At 37.8% G+C, this 19,872-nt stretch overlaps 1 protein-coding gene across 11 annotated transcripts in view; it reads left to right on the forward strand.

Annotated features, from left to right (window-relative positions):
* The window catches only part of NKTR (natural killer cell triggering receptor), an 82,357-nt gene that overhangs the window by 38,364 nt on the left and 24,121 nt on the right, over positions 1-19,872 (forward strand). For 10 of the 11 annotated variants that reach the window (XM_038389694.2, XM_038389699.2, XM_038389700.2 and 7 more), the window contains 3 exons: positions 301-388; positions 10,798-10,827; positions 16,939-17,084. In XM_038389694.2, the coding sequence (XP_038245622.1) occupies positions 301-388; positions 10,798-10,827; positions 16,939-17,084 (264 nt within the window). Of the gene's footprint in view, positions 1-300; positions 389-7,745; positions 8,013-10,797; positions 10,828-16,938; positions 17,085-19,872 lie in introns of those variants that run through there. The other variant, XM_043509751.1, reaches the window with a different exon arrangement.

Consider the following 19,872-nt stretch of genomic DNA (forward strand, 5'->3'; position numbering starts at 1 on the left):
TCATTTATTCTTAACAATATGTTTCAGACTGTTTCTCAAGCAGTTGTGACTTTAAAAAAAAAAAAAAGCAAACTCCTGTGTTTTTTACTTGGTATTTCTGACTTAACAAATATAAATCTGTCTCCGCTCTTAATTTTTGAGAGATTTTGCATAGCATTCTTTTTTTTTAAAGTGTTCAAGTTTCCTTAGTGAGCAGAAGAAGAATTTCTCATTGTACTGTCCATGTGCTGCTAAGAAAATTATACTTGTATTCATTTATGGGGGAAACTGACTAACATGTTTTTTTTTTTCTTCAAACAGATGAAAACTTTGTTCTCAAACATGACAGAGCATTCCTTTTGTCAATGGCAAACCGAGGGAAACATACCAATGGTTCCCAGTTTTTCATGTAAGTAGATGTAGTTTGAGAGCTCAACTTTTCTTAAACAGAGAAGCGCTGTTCATGAGAAAGATGGTATTGCTAAATTAAATATATATATGGATGTTTGACTACAATCCAATGGGTACCTGCTGTCTGTGAGCTGTTGTAATTAGGAAACATTAAATATGATAGTCTCAATTTATTTGTGTTTTCCTGGAGCACGAGAATTGATCATATATGAATGTTACTTGTTTATTGCTTGTTTTTCTAAAATAACATTGGCCTAGACTTTTGTGTTCATTAGTGTCCCTGGGGTAGATTGTTTTTGCTTTGTGTTCTTCTTCAATATCATGCACATGAAATAAATTATAATTGAGCAACTGTAAACTCCAGACTTCAAAATTTTCTGTGAAAAAGGACAAGATGTCTAATATATAGATAGTTTACGTGTCAACAGTTGCATGTGTTTTCAAAATGTGGTCTGTTTTTGTGGGATATTCATACTTACTATTCTAGTCTATCCCTGAAGTACCTTCCTTCTGTATTGCTGCATAGTACTGTACATATCTGTGTACAAATGGCTTTTCTGCCAACACCGCTTAAACTGGATTTAAATTAAGGGTGTTTGTTGAAGGAACTGTAGAAGATCCCTTCTCATACAGTTATTTCTATTATAAAACACCCCAGTTTATAAGCATGCTTCTGTTACAATATGCAAGATATTTGACTAAAGTACAGCTCTAACAGGAATAACTGTTCTATACTGAAAGAAATAACTAACGTTTTGGCTGACATCAAATTTTAGGCTTACTAATATCTCTTCTAAATTTGCTAATGTTTGACTATGCATCTACTTCACTATCTTTTAAAAATTGTCCTCTGTTTTAACATTTCATAGAATCATAGAATATCAGGGTTGGAAGGGACCTCAGGAGTCATCTAGTCCAACCCCCTGCTCAAAGCAGGACGAATCCCCAATTTTTGCCTCAGATCCCTAAATGGCCCCCTCAAGGATTGAACTCTGAACCTTGGGTTTAGCAGGCCAATGCTCATAACACTCAGCTATGCATATCTGAAAAAAATCTGGTTTCTAACTTTGGGTTTATGTTGGGGAGGAGGTTTTCATTGTGAAGTATCTTTACATTGTTGTTCTTCAGAAATTAAACAGTCATATAGTTTGCTACATTAAAACCTTGTTTACTTTGCCATCTTTCTTGATGGATAAGAATGAATGGCGCTTCACTGTCTTCAATAAAGGAGTAAATTGTCCAAAAGGATGCCCATTTTCTTTGCCTGAAAAGAGTTCTTCAACGTATCTAATAAGGTTCAGATAAGAGACATTTTTAGGTCACTTCCTAAAGAATGTCCTAAAAATGGAAAACAGAAGCACAAGAGGCAATCTTTGGAAATTGATTTACTTCTGATTTTACACTCAAACTCTCTGCTCCTCAAAAAGCTGCAGCTTTGTGGTGCCACCTGCTGTTATCTCTGTCAGTTTGGCTGGAAGATGGCTGTGTATTACTGAGTACAGTATACTTTATACATTTAGCTGTGTGTATATATAACACATGTTACATATATATAAAATTACATAACTTACAAATAAGTATTTAAAACAGATTAGTTCACTATTCCTTTTAAATGTAATATATAGTGACTTGCTTTTTGATTTTCAAGTCATAATTTTCCATTTTTGAGTTTATCTGAACTGTAAACTTGAAAATTTAATAAGCTACATCAATCAAGAAGCTACCATCTGAGGGCTCTAAAGTTTCTTTTATCTTTCCCATATTATATTTAGATATGTGTATCAAATTTTCTTAAATAGACAAGCTGAGTGGTGTGTTTAGTTTTACTTTTTTTAAATAAAAAAGAACATTAAGGTAACTGAATACAAAATTTAAATTATTTGATTTAATCACTGAATGATAAATATTTAAAGAAACGTTTCTATTATATTTTTCAAACAGATGAAATGTTTTTAAGAGCACGTGTATTTTAAAAACTGCATGAATTGATATCACTTTTGTTTCTCAAAGAAAAAGTTTTACAGTTAAGCGTGAATCCCACAACTGATAGCTCACAGGGTGGGATGGCCGCAACCATACAAGTTGTATTGAAATGCTACACAGGTGCAGCAGTATGGCTATGCATGATCAGTTGCAGAGGCAGGGTCGTCTTTAGTAATTTGATTTGTGGTTGGGCAAGAATGGGTCATGAAAGACCACAAACTACAACCATGGCTTTCTTTTCATGCAAACTCTCCTTTATGGGTATAAACTCACAAATCATAGCAACTGCTCATAAGATAGCTTCTAACATGCACAGTTTCAGGTTTTAGATAGCTCGTAAAAGTAATTATTTCCAGATTTCACTCCCAATGATTTCATCGTTTAAAAGTTAAAAATGTAATATATGAAAGTAGTTGCTCTTGCTCAGCAAAGTTACTTCAACTTACAATATTCCTCCAGGCTGAATGCCATTAAGTTTGTACAGCCTGATTTACCCTTATTAAAGTATACAATTCTTGAAACCCAAAATAGTCCTTTTCTGGCCTCATCCTTTAAGTTGTTTGAGAGGCAAAATTAATATAATATAATCTTAATATTTAATATTAAATAGAATGTTTGTTTTAAAATCTAGAATTCCATTTATATAGTTAAAAGGATTTAAATTCTTCAAAGATGACAAATCAAAGATTATTGGGTAGGTTTTAAAGGACATTTTCAAACTTTAAATAAAACACAGTCATACCTTTTTGAAATAAGAAAAGGAGCACTTGTGGCATCTTAGAGACTAACAAATTTATTAGAGCATAAGCTTTCGTGAGCTACAGCTCACGTGAGCTGTAGCTCACGAAAGCTTATGCTCTAATAAATTTGTTAGTCTCTAAGGTGCCACAAGTACTCCTTTTCTTTTTGCGAATACAGACTAACACGGCTGCTACTCTGAAACCTTTTTGAAATGATACATCCAACTTGTTGGATTTATAGAAGGAGATATATGTCAACTCTTCCTTTAATTTTTTTCAGTCCTGCACATACAGGGTTTGGTGCATGATTGGATAGCATATTTTGATATTGCACATATTTGTATTGATGTCAAGAGCTTTATATTTCTCCACAGGGTGGATTTGATTTAAATCAAATTGATTTTCAATCATGATTTAAATCACTAAGTCAGGAAGACTTGATTTAATCATGGTTTTCTATGTAAAAGTGCACTCTTGTTGGTTGTTACAACCTTAATACATATTCTTCACAGCTCAGAGATTAGAAGCAGGTTTCATTTTTTGAAGGTACACACATTTTTAAACTGATTTATTTTGAAAACTTTTCAGATTAGTTTTACAGCTATGTCAGAAAATGAATGATTGATTGGTTATTTCATTTACCAAAGGTAATTGAAGCAGATATTTATGAAGTCATTGGGAGGTGAACTATCTCCAATTCAACAGGTTAATCATTAATATTTGCAGGATTTTCTTGCCATGTTGTATTAGGAGGAGACCATCACCAGACAGACATTTCAATTGTTTCATTTAACTAAAACAACATTATGTATTCTGGATTTTTTTCTTCAACAGCAAACATAATATTTTAACAAAATAAGCATATGTCCCTTGCTTCTCACATTTATCTCCAGACTTCTTCTCCTTGTCCAGATCTATTCCACCACCAACAGTCTTCTATTCATTGAACTTTTTGAAACTTTGCACTTTTAGATAGAGGTAAGGGATTGTCCCTGTGTACACAAATTTGCAGAGGGACAATAGAGTTGAGGTCTGTTATTTCTCATCTCTATATATTATTTATTTATTTAAAACCATTTTTGCTGTTAACAAGCATGTTACCTCTGGAGACACAAATCCACAGTCTGAGAACTGCAAAACTAAGCATCTCTGATGGTATCTTCTAGACTCAGCACTGAGTAAATAGAAAGATTAACCTAAATAACCTATACAGAAGCCTGTGGAACAGCATAAGATTGGGTCCCTAATCCATGAACAATTGGAACTCATTTACAAAACTTTTCTGAAACATTACATGAATATATTGTCTCATACTATAGAATTAGAATTAATAATCCCTATTCCATGATGAGATATCTTTGAGCTATAATGTATCTTAATTAAAATAGGTTTTTTCCTCAAAAAACATTTTATAAAAAAAAATCCAATTTATATTAAAAAAAATCTGTTTTTTTTTAATTTTAAATTCTATCCACCCTGTTTCTCCATACAAATTGAGGCCCCAGTCTGTCAAGTGTTTATGCATGTGCTGAACTCTAAAACCATGGATTAGTGCTTGGAGTTAAGCATAAGTGTTTGCCGGACTGAAGCCTAAGTAGAAATAAAGGATTGCACAACTTTAAAGACATGGTTGTTCAAAATGACGTATTTGTTGGCCTCATTTTAAAAGGGCCTTTCCTCTTATCAGGCATTAGTGCTGTTTGGTATAAATGTGGACTTTTCAATAACCTATTAGGCTGTGAATATTCTCTTGGCTGATAGACTGGATTAAAGCATAGTTGCTACTGTCCAGTATGATGCTCCATCAAATGCCCAATGAAAAACAAATTTAAGTTGAATTATTATATTGTGAGTTACTTGAAATTGATTATACTGGACACCAATGCTCTGATCTTATAAGCACAGAATTTTACTAATTTCAGACCACTTCAGTTGTAGTTTATTGATCAGGAATGTCATGGGTGTGAATGAGTAGGGCAGAGAAAATGGTCTGTTATCAAGTACTGCTAGAGAAGTTTAAATGGAAAAGACTGAAGAAATAGATTAGGGGGGAAAATTAAGGATCAATTTGAGAGAACAAACAGGGCAAAAAACCCTTTAGTAGAGAATAAGATATGGTCACAGAAGCGTAATGAAGTGTGCTTTGTGTCACAAGTGGTAATAAAAGGTTTTTATTGTTAGACTATTTTCTGCCATTTAACTTTGTATTATGATTATTAAATGCAGGGAATGATTTGGGATGAATTGAAAATACTTAGCTGAAGACAAGATCACATTTATCAGAATAACCAATCTTTAAATGTACTAAAAGGAGTTATTCTGTTTACCAGTGTTACTGAAGCACATTGTTGCTTAATTAAGTAGATGTTCAAGAAGTCTTTCTATACCATTTGATTTTAAATATTCAAGGTGTTACTCCTAATATTTCATGAGACTATGGTGCAGGTTCTTAGATTTGGCTGTTACATGTTGAAAACAAATTATAAAGCAATAGTGTAAAACTAAAAATTACCCATTGATATTTTTCTCATAAAGGACCACTGCCAACTTCAATTTTTTTATATTAACCACTTTCAGATCATTCAGGGTTCTGGGAGAACACCCTTTAAATATAGTATGTCCAGACTTTTTTTTAAACCTTGAAAAAAAACAAAGATATTCCTGATCCCATGCTGATATTCAGAAGTGGTTTTTGGATGGGACAGAAATCAATAGTGGATATACTAGGCTTATCCGTCTTTCTCCTCACTGCCCAGTGCCTGCTCAGTTTTAGCTGTGCTGCTGCTGTTGCTGGTAAATATCTTCTTGCAACGCCTGGGGAAGAACATGTGTGAGCCATCCTAGAGTGGTGTATGGGTATAATGTGGTAATAATTATACTGGTAATACTTGAGACTACAAGTGTAACTGACCATCAACAAAACAGTGAAACTGAGTACATACAAAATGTTATAAAATTCACAAAGGCTCTGATCCTTCAAACACTTATTGGCAACATTACTTTTCACAGACACAGTTGAGGAGGTGGGGGGCTGGGGGAGAGTTCAAGAATCCAAAGACAGACCTCATTGATTAATTTTGGTGGGACTACTTGAAATAGTAAGATAAGCACGTGTTTGATTGCAGGATCAGGCCCAAAGTAAAAAAACAAAAAAACCCCAAACTGAAAAGCTAGAAAACACATTTTTCTCTTTGTTATCATAGTCTAGATACTATTTGTAACAATAATAGGTACACATTTTTCATATTGTGATCTTATCAGTATTTCTTTAAACTAATCAGTTAGCCTACTGAGAATTCAGGTGACTTTTTTTCCAAAGCTTCTTGAAGATGTGTGAAAAGTCCTAAATATTATTCCCCATTATTTTGAGTGTTTGGAATTTTTGCATTTATATTTTAGAGCTAGTTTATGAAGTTCTGAAGCCATTCATTTCTGCACTAAACATCATTTGAGGAAAAAATTTTACTTAGTATCAGTTTAATGCTGTGAGCCACAGGAATTACATGTCTACTTTTTCATGCTGATAAATTAATACCTGGTAGAATTTTAATATTTCAGAAAGTCACATTTCTGAAGCACATTGCCATGTTTTGTAACAAAAATAGAATAAATAGACCTCTTTGAACTCCTGAGTGAAGACGAAAACTCATTTTGAGGGTTGTGCTATATGAGAACTATTACAGCCACTTCTTTATATTACTAATGACTAATTGAAAACAGTTAATTACTAAGCTTTTCAGTTAAGATCTTATAATGTGAGTGTCCCAAATAACATTCAGAATTTTCCATTATTACTACTTTGAAGTAAAATTTTCTATTTAATTTTATTTGTACTATTTTACAATAATATATTAAACTACTAAATAGATCAAAGGGGACTCAATATTTCATTGTTTTTGACCACAGTCCTTCAAAATGCTTATACGTGCTTAATTTTAACACATGAATAATCCCATTGATTGGCACGACTCACATGGGTAAAGTTAAGCACATACCAAGCACTGCAGGATCATAGCCTATGTGCGTAAAGGCAGAGTAAAAAAACAAAACAAAACTGCTTTTTGTTTAGTTGTTAATTTGGAGATTAATTTAACTAAGCAATATTTAGCTGTTCAATATATCTTCTTTATTCCAAAGAGGTTAATTGTATTACTGAAATAATGTTGCAGTTTTAGAAGTATGTCAAAACAAAAATGTAAAGTCATAGGGTAAAAATACTTCCTCCGTTTGCATCTTCAATCTTGATTTCACTGTTAGATTTCTAGTTAAATGATAGCCCTCCCTTGCTTTTTAGTGATAGTGTCTATTTTTCCTTTTTTAAGGGAAACTTATTAACATGAGAGAGGTCTTAGCCAGTTGCTGGAACTTGTGAAAGTGTGGATTAACAGATTTCTAATGTGTTTTACTAGTAAATCAGTAGTTTTCAGTATCATATTTATATAAGAAATGTAGTAGTATGGCATCCTATAAAGTATAGAATTAGGACTTGCTTCAGTAAATCTCTTAAACACCTGTGAAACTATAAGCATCTGAGTAGTCCCATTGAAATCAGCTACTCATTTACTAAATTATGCTTGTTTTCAAGTGCTTTGCTGGATTGAGGATTTAATTCAGGGTATGACTGGATTCCATTTTCTCAATGGTTTATCTTTGTAATTCAGTGCTCAAGCAGAGCATTTCTTTAGTGTTTAAAAGCAAAACTTGTTCTAGCTTTCCAAATACCCTTTTGTTCTATAGAAAATTTAGAGCCCTCTATTTTTAAAGCATCCTTGTTTTGCATACTTTAAATTTGTATTTTAATAAAACAGACTCCATTTTGTTTGAAAATGTATTACAATTTACTTCTTGCCATTTTTGTGTAAAATTTACAGAAACAGTGTTACATCGTTCGCTCCAAAGGTAATGTCTCATTCCTCTAAGGCTCTGTCCTTTCTTCTTTTCTTCTCTTCTTGTTTTTCTTTCTTTCTTTCTTGTCTTTTTCTGATCATGTTATTACATGCATTGAATCCTATGTAAGTACTGAAGTCCTTTTAAGAATACAAATAAACTTGCTTTATCACAAGTATTCTCTTCTGTGTGGCAATAATATTTTTAATCTATTTACTAGTTATCTTCACTGACTATGGTTACTTTTTTTCTGTAAATATTAACTTGGATAATACTGTCTCTTATATGGCAGTTTTTGAAATTTGTTTAATAGTTAGTAAAATGAAGTTATGTAGAAATACAGTTCTCTATATGAAATTAAATGTTTCTTGGGGAATGAATTCTATGCACAGCTGTGGATAGACAGAGCCTACTTCTTGCTCTTGAAAAGTGATAGTGCAAGAAATGAGACAGATGAAATTTCAGAGTATTCTTCCTATGGAAATATTAGCCGACCTTAAAAAAATAACTGAAATATAATAAATCTAATTTGAAGTAGTCTTGTGAGGAGATATTCAATGGCACAATGAACAGTTAGGCACCCAGCTTCCATTAAAGGCCTATGTGTTGTTCACCTAATTGTCATTTGTGCATTTGAAAATCTCCCCCTTGACTTTTTCCTCTTTTTGTTTCATGAGCAAGCAAATGAGGAAAAACGTTTATCTATTTGGCAGGCTCAAACTGCCAGTGAAATTAGGGAGAAAAACCTCTTGATAGGTTTTGCCACAATGGCTGCCCTTTTCTTTGTTAATCCAAGACTCTAAAGCCCCAGTTCAACAAAGTACCTGAGCCCATCTTAGTGCTTTGCCAAATCAGTATCCAAGTCTTTCTTGTCACTCAATAATCACTAGTATATTCATTGTGTTTTAACTGTTGCATATTATTTTCTTGACTTCTAAAAACTAAAAGTATACATTTCAGTGCTGGTTTCACTAAAGTAACCGCTTGTTTCAATTTCAATCTTTTAGAACAGTTTTATAATTAAACCTGGTTAAAATAAAATATTTACTTGAATGTAGATTGTTAATGTAATTAATTTTTTTTTTGTTCATCAAACTACAATGGCCATAAGAGAGTGTTTATCCGTAGTAATATATTTCATCGAGAAAGTAAGATTTATTTTATGAACGAACAGAAGGGACACGCAACACAGGAAAATAAATTAAATGTCTTCCATGTAAGCAGCTCTTGTCTTGGAGTTACACTAGAATGATTTCCTGCATTATTTAATGTGGGGAAAGAGGGGAGTGGTGGTGTTTGGACACAAATAAAGGTGAGGCATGAATATTTTTTGTAGTTCCATCTTTTGGCAGATGTGATCTAGTGCTTCAACACCCCATTGATTTTATTGGATAGACTCATGGCCGCCAATCTAGTTTTGAACTGTCTGATTAAAAAGTAACTTTTCAATGATGGTTTAAGTACTGAATCGTTGATATCAAGTCTGCTTTAATGAAACCTCAAATGGAACATCTATTCTGGACCCCCCAGGATTTGAAAAGAATTGGTGGAAGGGGCATAGAAAAGGAAAATCATGATTTCTGCGGGTTCAGGGAATAATTTGAGAAAAGAAATTCACATACAGGTCATGTTGATACTCTGAGTAAAATTAATGTGATGGTGGGTTGTTGTTTTTTTTTAAATGATGTCCCTTGTTGAATTTCTGTGTCTAAATAGCACAGTTCCTCTTGCATCTTTTAATGCATCCTTGCTTTGAACAGACTGAACTTGGATGCAAGTATTATGTCATGGTTGTGTTTCGCAACTTGGAAGTAATTTCCTTTCCTCACTGGGAGAGAATTTAAAGAGTGACTCCAATCCTTTATGATAAAATTAAATCTCTTTTACAAAATTGTTTGAGTCGCATCTTTTTAAATTAATATTCTGATTTTGAAGGGAAATAAGAAATGTGACAGACATAGCTCTGTTGTACTGGATGTAGTGCAGTGACTGTTTCTCTGTTGGCTCCTACACACCCAGCTATTTCTAACCTAAATGAATGGAGATATCTATATGAGGCATTAATCATGGATAATGTTAGCATCTGTTACTATACAGCTGATTCCCTACCCAGCAGAGCAATCTGCCGCTGTAGGGAGGACTGCAAACTTAATATGGGAGAGGCAGTATTGTAGTCTTGATGTTATATATAGATGTATTGTTTTGGAAGCTGATTCATGGAGCCAGCAAAATAGAAGGAGAATGAAAAAGTAGGAAAAATGTGCTTTCCTGTATTGTAACTCCTGTTTTTGTTTTATTTTGCGGGGGAGAGGGGGTTGGTTTGTGTGTTGCTTAATAGAACTCACTTAAAAATAATAGTTACATTCTTATACTGTAATAATTTCAGAAGTACTTCACCCACTCTTTTTTTTATTGCCAAATGGTATAGTTTTTTTATCCTTAAAAATATTACCATGAGATGTCTTGGAGTATATATTTATACAGACATTAATACATGAAAAAATTGTTTATTGCATATCTATGAATATTGCATCATTTAATGATTTTTTAAAAAATAGGACTTGTAAATGTTGTACTCATTAACGTAAATTATTTTTTATACTAATGTTCACAATTCTCTGTATTTAGTATGATTTTAATCTTTATTTAGACTTTTATCAAATTTTTAACTGGATTTTTTCACTGTTTTTTGTCTTTTACTTTCACTTTTTTGTTTACTCTCCATTCTGCTTTTTACCTCTTCATCTGAATCCCTGATTTTTTACCATCATATCCATGTTGATGTATGTCAAATTAGAACAACAAAGCCTGCTCCTCATCTTGATGGGTAAGACTTCTATTTTTAACTTGTACAGTTAATAAAATTCTAATACTCAGGAATAAGTACAGGTTTCAGAGTAGCAGCCGTGTTAGTCTGTATTCGCAAAAAGAAAAGGAGTACTTGTGGCACCTTAGAGACTAACAAATTTATTAGAGCATAAGCTTTCGTGAGCTACAGCTCACTTCATCGGATGCATTTGGTGGAAAAAACAGAGGAGAGATTTATATACACACACACAGAGAACATGAAACAATGGGTTTATCATACACACTGTAAGGAGAGTGATCACTTAAGATAAGCCATCACCAACAGCAGGGGGGGGAAGGAGGAAAACCTTTCATGGTGACAAGCAGGTAGGCTAATTCCAGCAGTTAACAAGAATATCAGAGGAACAGTGGGGGGTGGGGTGGGAGGGAGAAATACCATGGGGAAATAGTTTTACTTTGTGTAATGACTCATCCATTCCCAGTCTCTATTCAAGCCTAAGTTAATTGTATCCAGTTTGCAAATTAATTCCAATTCAGCAGTCTCTCGTTGGAGTCTGTTTTTGAAGCTTTTTTGTTGAAGTATAGCCACTCTTAGGTCTGTGATCGAGTGACCAGAGAGATTGAAGTGTTCTCCAACTGGTTTTTGAATGTTATAATTCTTGACGTCTGATTTGTGTCCATTCATTCTTTTACGTAGAGACTGTCCAGTTTGGCCAATGTACATGGCAGAGGGGCATTGCTGGCACATGATGGCATATATCACATTGGTAGATGCACAGGTGAACGAGCCTCTGATAGTGTGGCTGATGTGATTAGGCCCTATGATGGTATCCCCTGAATAGATATGTGGACAGAGTTGGCAACGGGCTTTGTTGCAAGGATAGGTTCCTGGGTTAGTGGTTCTGTTGTGTGGTGTGTGGTTGCTGGTGAGTATTTGCTTCAGATTGGGGGGCTGTCTGTAAGCAAGGACTGGTCTGTCTCCCAAGATCTGAGAGAGCGATGGCTCGTCCTTCAGGATAGGTTGTAGATCCTTGATGATGCGTTGGAGGGGTTTTAGTTGGGGGCTGAAGGTGATGGCTAGTGGCGTTCTGTTGTTTTCTTTGTTGGGCCTGTCCTGTAGTAGGTGACTTCTGGGTACTCTTCTGGCTCTGTCAATCTGTTAACTGCTGGAATTAGCCTACCTGCTTGTCACCATGAAAGGTTTTCCTCCTTCCCCCCCCTGCTGTTGGTGATGGCTTATCTTAAGTGATCACTCTCCTTACAGTGTGTATGATAAACCCATTGTTTCATGTTCTCTGTGTGTGTGTATATAAATCTCTCCTCTGTTTTTTCCACCAAATGCATCCGATGAAGTGAGCTGTAGCTCACGAAAGCTTATGCTCTAATAAATTTGTTAGTCTCTAAGGTGCCACAAGTACTCCTTTTCTTTTCAGGAATAAGTAGTTCACATCTCAATTTAAAGGTGGACAGAACTTAGAAACAAAAAAATGGTTGGTTGGTTGGTTGGTTGGTAGAAAAATGTGGCGTAGGGTTGCCATTTCAGCTTTTTTGACTATCTTTTAAAAAGACCCTACATAGGCATGAATGTAATCAAATTCTTTATTTTTAACTTAGGGGTTTATTTTTTGGGTTTTTTTTAACTTCCAGCTTTTGTTGTTAACCCTTGGGCCTCTGGGTTTAAAAATATAAAAATAAAATTATAATAAACTTATTTTCTCTAGTGTCTTCAATATAGATGGTATCCCCAAATACTTTAGAATCACTGCAAATATTAATTATGGGACTAGAAAATGGGAGGAAGAATTTAGAAGTCATTGTGCTCTAATGAATAGCGAGTAAAGAATAATCCCATCTATATTGCTGATTTACCATGTGTCTTTGGGCAAGCCCTTTAACTTCTGTTTTAATTTCCTGTCTAAAATGGTGATAATGATTACCTACCTTACTGATATGCGATGAGAAATAAGTTTGTCAATGCCTTGAGATATCAAATACCTAAATTGAGTAGTTCCCTCAATAAAGGCAATTTAGAGCCCTGCGAACACTCCACAGGGTGCCTCCATGATCCCACTCTTCCTTGGCTTGTCAGTGGCAAGGGCAACCCACACTGTTGTCTGCTGGGTTGTCATTGTGCTCCTCTTTCAGCAGGCTATGCCTTTCCTACCTTCCTGAGCCATTATACCCTTTTGCCAGGCAGGCTGGGATCTGATAAGGGACTCTTTTAAACACTCAATGTGTGACATGCAATTTTTGAAGGGTGTATGTAAAATATTTCACTGAATCAGGTCTCCTTTAGCACCTGAGTATGTTATATCAGATAGAGAAGAGCTGCTGTTTCTAGGCATTGGGATTCCCTGTGTCTTTAAGGACACAGCCCTGGGAAGTGAGTGCTTAGACATATGGCCCTATGAGAGGGGAAATAAAAAAGGCCCTCTGCCACCCACCCTGTTTTTGCAAACACAGTAGGAGGCTCACTCCATCAGGATAACTATTCTTCCCCCGCCCCTGCTTGTGCCAAGGATTTACCCTCTGCCATAGTCTGGCAGCACCTCAGCCCTGGACTAAATCCCGACTCATCCCCACCCTATCAAAGGACAATGGGGAGCTGAGGAGCAGCTTCAGCCCCAGGGCCCTGAGCAGCAGGAGAAGATGGGGGAGTGCCATAGTCACCCGCCTCATGGCAGCAGCTACCTAGTTTTGGCTTCTGGCCTCTGACCTGGCCAGGGGCAAGACCTTGCAGGGGAGTGGTGGAGGAGGCAGTGCCAGCACTTAATTGAGGAGGAGCCGGGAGTTGGTTCACAAGAGGGGGCGGAATCTTGTGACGAGGGATGGTGCATTCCTCCCACCTCTCCCCCCAATTTTCTATCTACCCATCTCAGCCCCTCCAGTGAGAAGAGGCTGGTGCTGACCCTGATTGTGATTAGGAGCCAAATTGTGGCCTAATAAAGTACACATGCAAAGGTGGATTTGTCTTCCAAAGCTGCTATTGACTTCCAGAAGAAGCTATAAGAAAAGGAGTACTTGTGGCACCTTAGAGACTAACAAATTTATTAGAGCGTAAGCTTTCGTGAGCTACAGCTCACTTCATCGGATGCATTTGGTGGAAAAAACAGAGGAGAGATTTATATACACACACACAGAGAACATGAAACAATGGGTTTATCATACACACTGTAAGGAGAGTGATCACTTAAGATAAGCCATCACCAACAGCAGGGGGGGGAAGGAGGAAAACCTTTCATGGTGACAAGCAGGTAGGCTAATTCCAGCAGTTAACAAGAATATCAGAGGAACAGTGGGGGGTGGGGTGGGAGGGAGAAATACCATGGGGAAATAGGTTTCAGAGTAGCAGCCGTGTTAGTCTGTATTCGCAAAAAGAAAAGGAGTACTTGTGGCACCTTAGAGACTAACAAATTTATTAGAGCATAAGCTTGAAAGCTTATGCTCTAATAAATTTGTTAGTCTCTAAGGTGCCACAAGTACTCCTTTTCTTCATGGGGAAATAGTTTTACTTTGTGTAATGACTCATCCACTCCCAGTCTCTATTCAAGCCTAAGTTAATTGTATCCAGTTTGCAAATTAATTCCAATTCAGCAGTCTCTCGTTGGAGTCTGTTTTTGAAGCTTTTTTGTTGAAGTATAGCCACTCTTAGGTCTGTAATCGAGTGACCAGAGAGATTGAAGTGTTCTCCAACTGGTTTTTGAATGTTATAATTCTTGACGTCTGATTTGTGTCCATTCATTCTTTTACGTAGAGACTGTCCAGTTTGGCCAATGTACATGGCAGAGGGGCATTGCTGGCACATGATGGCATATATCACATTGGTAGATGCGCAGGTGAACGAGCCTCTGATAGTGTGGCTGATGTGATTAGGCCCTATGATGGTATCCCCTGAATAGATATGTGGACAGAGTTGGCAACGGGCTTTGTTGCAAGGATAGGTTCCTGGGTTAGTGGTTCTGTTGTGTGGTGTGTGGTTGCTGGTGAGTATTTGCTTCAGATTGGGGGGCTGTCTGTAAGCAAGGACTGGTCTGTCTCCCAAGATCTGAGAGAGCGATGGCTCGTCCTTCAGGATAGGTTGTAGATCCTTGATGATGCGTTGGAGAGGTTTTAGTTGGGGGCTGAAGGTGATGGCTAGTGGCGTTCTGTTGTTTTCTTTGTTGGGCCTGTCCTGTAGTAGGTGACTTCTGGGTACTCTTCTGGCTCTGTCAATCTGTTTCTTCACTTCAGCAGGTGGGTATTGTAGTTGTAGGAATGCATGATAGAGATCTTGTAGGTGTTTGTCTCTGTCTGAGGGGTTGGAGCAAATGCGGTTATATCGTAGCGCTTGGCTGTAGACAATGGATCGAGTGGTATGATCTGGATGAAAGCTAGAGGCATGTAGGTAGGAATAGCGGTCAGTAGGTTTCCGATATAGGGTGGTGTTTATGTGACCATCGCTTATTAGCACCGTAGTGTCCAGGAAGTGGATCTCTTGTGTGGACTGGTCCAGGCTGAGGTTGATGTTGGGATGGAAATTGTTGAAATCATGGTGGAATTCCTCAAGAGCTTCTTTTCCATGGGTCCAGATGATGAAGATGTCATCAATGTAGCGCAAGTAGAGTAGGGGCATTAGGGGACGAGACCACTCGATCCATTGTCTACAGCCAAGCGCTACGATATAACCGCATTTGCTCCAACCCCTCAGACAGAGACAGACACCTACAAGATCTCTATCATGCATTCCTACAACTACAATACCCACCTGCTGAAGTGAAGAAACAGATTGACAGAGCCAGAAGAGTACCCAGAAGTCACCTACTACAGGACAGGCCCAACAAAGAAAACAACAGAACGCCACTAGCCATCACCTTCAGCCCCCAACTAAAACCTCTCCAACGCATCATCAAGGATCTACAACCTATCCTGAAGGACGAGCCATCGCTCTCTCAGATCTTGGGAGACAGACCAGTCCTTGCTTACAGACAGCCCCCCAATCTGAAGCAAATACTCACCAGCAACCACACACCACACAACAGAACCACTAACCCAGGAACCTATCCTTGCAACAAAGCCCGTTGCCAACTCTGTCCACATATCTATTCAGGGGATACCATCATAGGGCCTAATCACATCAGCCACACTATCAGAGGCTCGTTCACCTGCGCATCTACCAATGTGATATATGCCATCATGTGCCAGCAATGCCCCTCTGCCATGTACATTGGCCAAACTGGACAGTCTCTACGTAAAAGAATGAATGGACACAAATCAGACGTCAAGAATTATAACATTCAAAAACCAGTTGGAGAACACTTCAATCTCTCTGGTCACTCGATTACAGACCTAAGAGTGGCTATACTTCAACAAAAAAGCTTCAAAAACAGACTCCAACGAGAGACTGCTGAATTGGAATTAATTTGCAAACTGGATACAATTAACTTAGGCTTGAATAGAGACTGGGAGTGGATGAGTCATTACACAAAGTAAAACTATTTCCCCATGGTATTTCTCCCTCCCACCCCACCCCCCACTGTTCCTCTGATATTCTTGTTAACTGCTGGAATTAGCCTACCTTGCTTGTCACCATGAAAGGTTTTCCTCCTTCCCCCCCCCTGCTGCTGGTGATGGCTTATCTTAAGTGATCACTCTCCTTACAGTGTGTATGATAAACCCATTGTTTCATGTTCTCTGTGTGTGTGTATATAAATCTCTCCTCTGTTTTTTCCACCAAATGCATCCGATGAAGTGAGCTGTAGCTCACGAAAGCTTATGCTCTAATAAATTTGTTAGTCTCTAAGGTGCCACAAGTACTCCTTTTCTTTTTGCGAATACAGACTAACATGGCTGCTACTCTGAAACAGAAGAAGCTATGCATGACATAACGCTTTTTTTTTTTTTAAATATTGCATGAAATCCTTACATTTTAGATAACATGATGTTGCGGTGTTTTTTTTGTTTGTTTGTTTTGTTTTCTTTTTTGAAAGATGGTTTTACTAACCCTAAATTTTGGACATAAACAATCCTGTAATACAGATGGAACTGAATTATTCCATGTAAGAATATGACTTTCAGTCTATGAAGAAGTCAGTGGAGAAGAATCCCAGCTATACCTAAACAGTTGTACTTTCTGAATCTTGTATTTCTGCAGTGTACATGTTGTCTTTGGATTGGTTATTTCTGGTTTTGAAGTGATAGAACAAATAGAAAATCTGAAAACTGATACTGCAAGTAGGCCATATGCAGACGTGCGAGTTATTGACTGTGGGGTGCTTGTTACAAAATCAGCAAAAAATGGTAAGCAAACATGTTGCTTGAAATGTATTGAAAATTGTTGTATGCAAAGAATACAAAATTTTTACTTATTTCTAAAAACTTAGTGGTTCTCTGGCATTTTAATTTGGATTTAAAGATGGCTGAGAATTGGATACTTTTTTTTTCTAAACTGAAGATTCTCTCACTTGAAAAAGGGCATGCCCATTTCCTGTCAACATTGCTTACATCTATTTTTGTGAATTGCCATACTGAACTTGAATACTAATTTCTTTCCCAGTATTTTAGAGGTGGAGCTCTAAATATAGTCCTTGGTACTGCACAAACTATAGACCTTTCAGGATATACTAGCTGTTAACATAAAACTAGTCATGAAATTAATGTTAACAGAATTTTTTTCCCCTTAAATCATTGGAGGAAAATGTACGAGGACCAAACTTTACTAGTATCCCATAACTTGTAAAAATTATATCCAAAGCATCACTGGAAATTTGTATAGGCCAAGATTTGACCTTTCTGAAAACTGTTAAAAGATTGGGGTAGGCCTACGGATTCTAAATATTTTCCCATCCATCCCCTTCCTCTCCCACAACCAGTTCTCCACAACTTAATTGAACTTAACCAAAACCACTTGCCATTTTAGTGACAGTACACCAAAATATGATATGCAGGCTTCCCCAATGCTCTGCAAAACACTTGTGCAAAATACGTTCTTGCTGGTGTCGATGAAATTGGTTTTACATGCCAAATAAACTAAAGACAGTCAGCATAGGTTTCTGAATTACCCAGAATAAACTACAATAATAAGCTTGCCAAATTGAAAAAGGACAAAATTGATTTTGTGTATTTAAACTGAGTCCCTTTAAATTTTGAGTGAAATATAAGATTTTCTTATTTTTTTTTTTAAATGGTGCAAACATTTAAAATTGTGAAGACTTATGGAATGAGAGACTACAGATGGGCAGACAATATAGCAAAAAAATATTTCACATGATACTGATCCCAGGAAGAGAGATGGAGTGATTTTTGAATTGGAGGGAAAGTATTTCTTATCTGACTGCTGGTTCAGCAACTTCCTTCTGTCATCTTGTGAAGATTAGCAGAGATTTGTTGAGTCTTCCTGGCTTGGTTGGGAAAGTGAACACCAAGTCTGAGAGAGAGGAAAAACACTCTCTCTGGAAGCTTCGTTTTCAAAGGGGTAGAACAAAGAGACTTGTTGCCTGAGGGACAGCTTACAGTATTCCTGCTGGAGGGGAGGAGAGGAGAGGAGGATGACATTCCCTTTTGTGAATGTTTCCCCCTAGTTGATTAGGTGTGGTCCTAGACCAGAGGTGGGCAAAGTACAGCCCATGGGCCACATCCAGCTCCTGAGCTCCTGGCCCAGGAGGCTAGCCACTGGCCCCTCCCCCGCTGTTCTTCCCCTCCCCCACAGCCAGGCTGCTGTGCAGGCAGCGGCTGCAAGATCCTGCTGCTCTGAGCGGCATGGTAAGGGGGTGGCTGTGGGAGGGTTGGGTAGGGAGTACCAAGGGGGCGGTTAGGGGACAGGGAGCAGGGGAGGAGGTTCTGGGGCAGTTAGGGGTCAGGGAACACGGGGGGTTGGACAGGGCGTGGGAGTCCCGGGGGGCCTGTCAGGGGGCGGGGATGTGGATAGGTCGGGGCAGTCAAGGAGCAGGGGGGTTGAATGGGGGTGGGGTCGCAGGGGGGAGGTTTGGGGCAGGGGGTCCCAGGAGGGGGCAGTCAGGACAAGGAGCAGCAGGGGTTGGATGTGTCGGGTGTTCTGAGGGGGACAATAAGGGGGCAGGAAGTGGGAGGGGGCGAATAGGGGGCAGAGGCCAGGCTATTTGGGGGACACAGCCTTCCCTACCCAGCCTTCCATACAGTTTCACACCCTGATGTGGCCCTTGGGCCAAAAAGTTTGCCCACCTCTGTCCTAGAGGGTAGTGGACAAATTCTATACAAGTATGAAGATGAATGATAGAGCAGACTGATGTGGCTTCTACGAGAAGAGGTGGACATTGGGACTGACTCTGAGAGTCTTGATATTGATTTTAAGTGTAACTTGTGCGTTGTTCATCTAAGATGTTTGAGTAAAAAAAAATCAGATGAATGTGGATGGTCCTTGTTCATCTTTCTCTTTTGTTCTAGGAAGAACCAATGATATGAAGTCACAGTATTGCAAGCTAAAATTTATTTTAAAGTAGTCAAGTGATTTAAAAAAATGAATCGTGCAATTAAACAACAATAGAATACCATTTATTTTAAGTTTCAGAGTAGCAGCCGTGTTAGTCTGTATCTTCAAAAAGAAAAGGAGGACTGTGGTACCTTAGAGACTAACAAATTTATTTGAGCATAAGCTTTCGTGAGCTACAGCTCACTTCATCGGATGCATTCAGTGGAAAATACAGTGGGGAGATTTATATATACAGAGAACATGAAACAATGTGTGTTACCATACACACTGTAACGAGTGTTGTCAAGTGGAGTGCCCCAGGGGTCGGTCCTGGGGCCCGTTTTGTTCAATATCTTCATAAATGATCTGGAGGATGGTGTGGATTGCACTCTCAGCAAATTTGCGGATGATACTAAACTGGGAGGAGTGGTAGATACGCTGGAGGGGAGGGATAGGATACAGAAGGACCTAGACAAATTGGAGGATTGGGCCAAAAGAAATCTAATGAGGTTCAATAAGGATAAGTGCAGGGTCCTGCACTTAGGATGGAAGAATCCAATGCACCGCTACAGACTAGGGACCGAATGGCTCGGCAGCAGTTCTGCGGAAAAGGACCTAGGGGTGACAGTGGACGAGAAGCTG

This window comes from Dermochelys coriacea, chromosome 2, assembly GCF_009764565.3.
Source record: "Dermochelys coriacea isolate rDerCor1 chromosome 2, rDerCor1.pri.v4, whole genome shotgun sequence".
NCBI classification, from domain to species: domain Eukaryota; kingdom Metazoa; phylum Chordata; order Testudines; family Dermochelyidae; genus Dermochelys; species Dermochelys coriacea.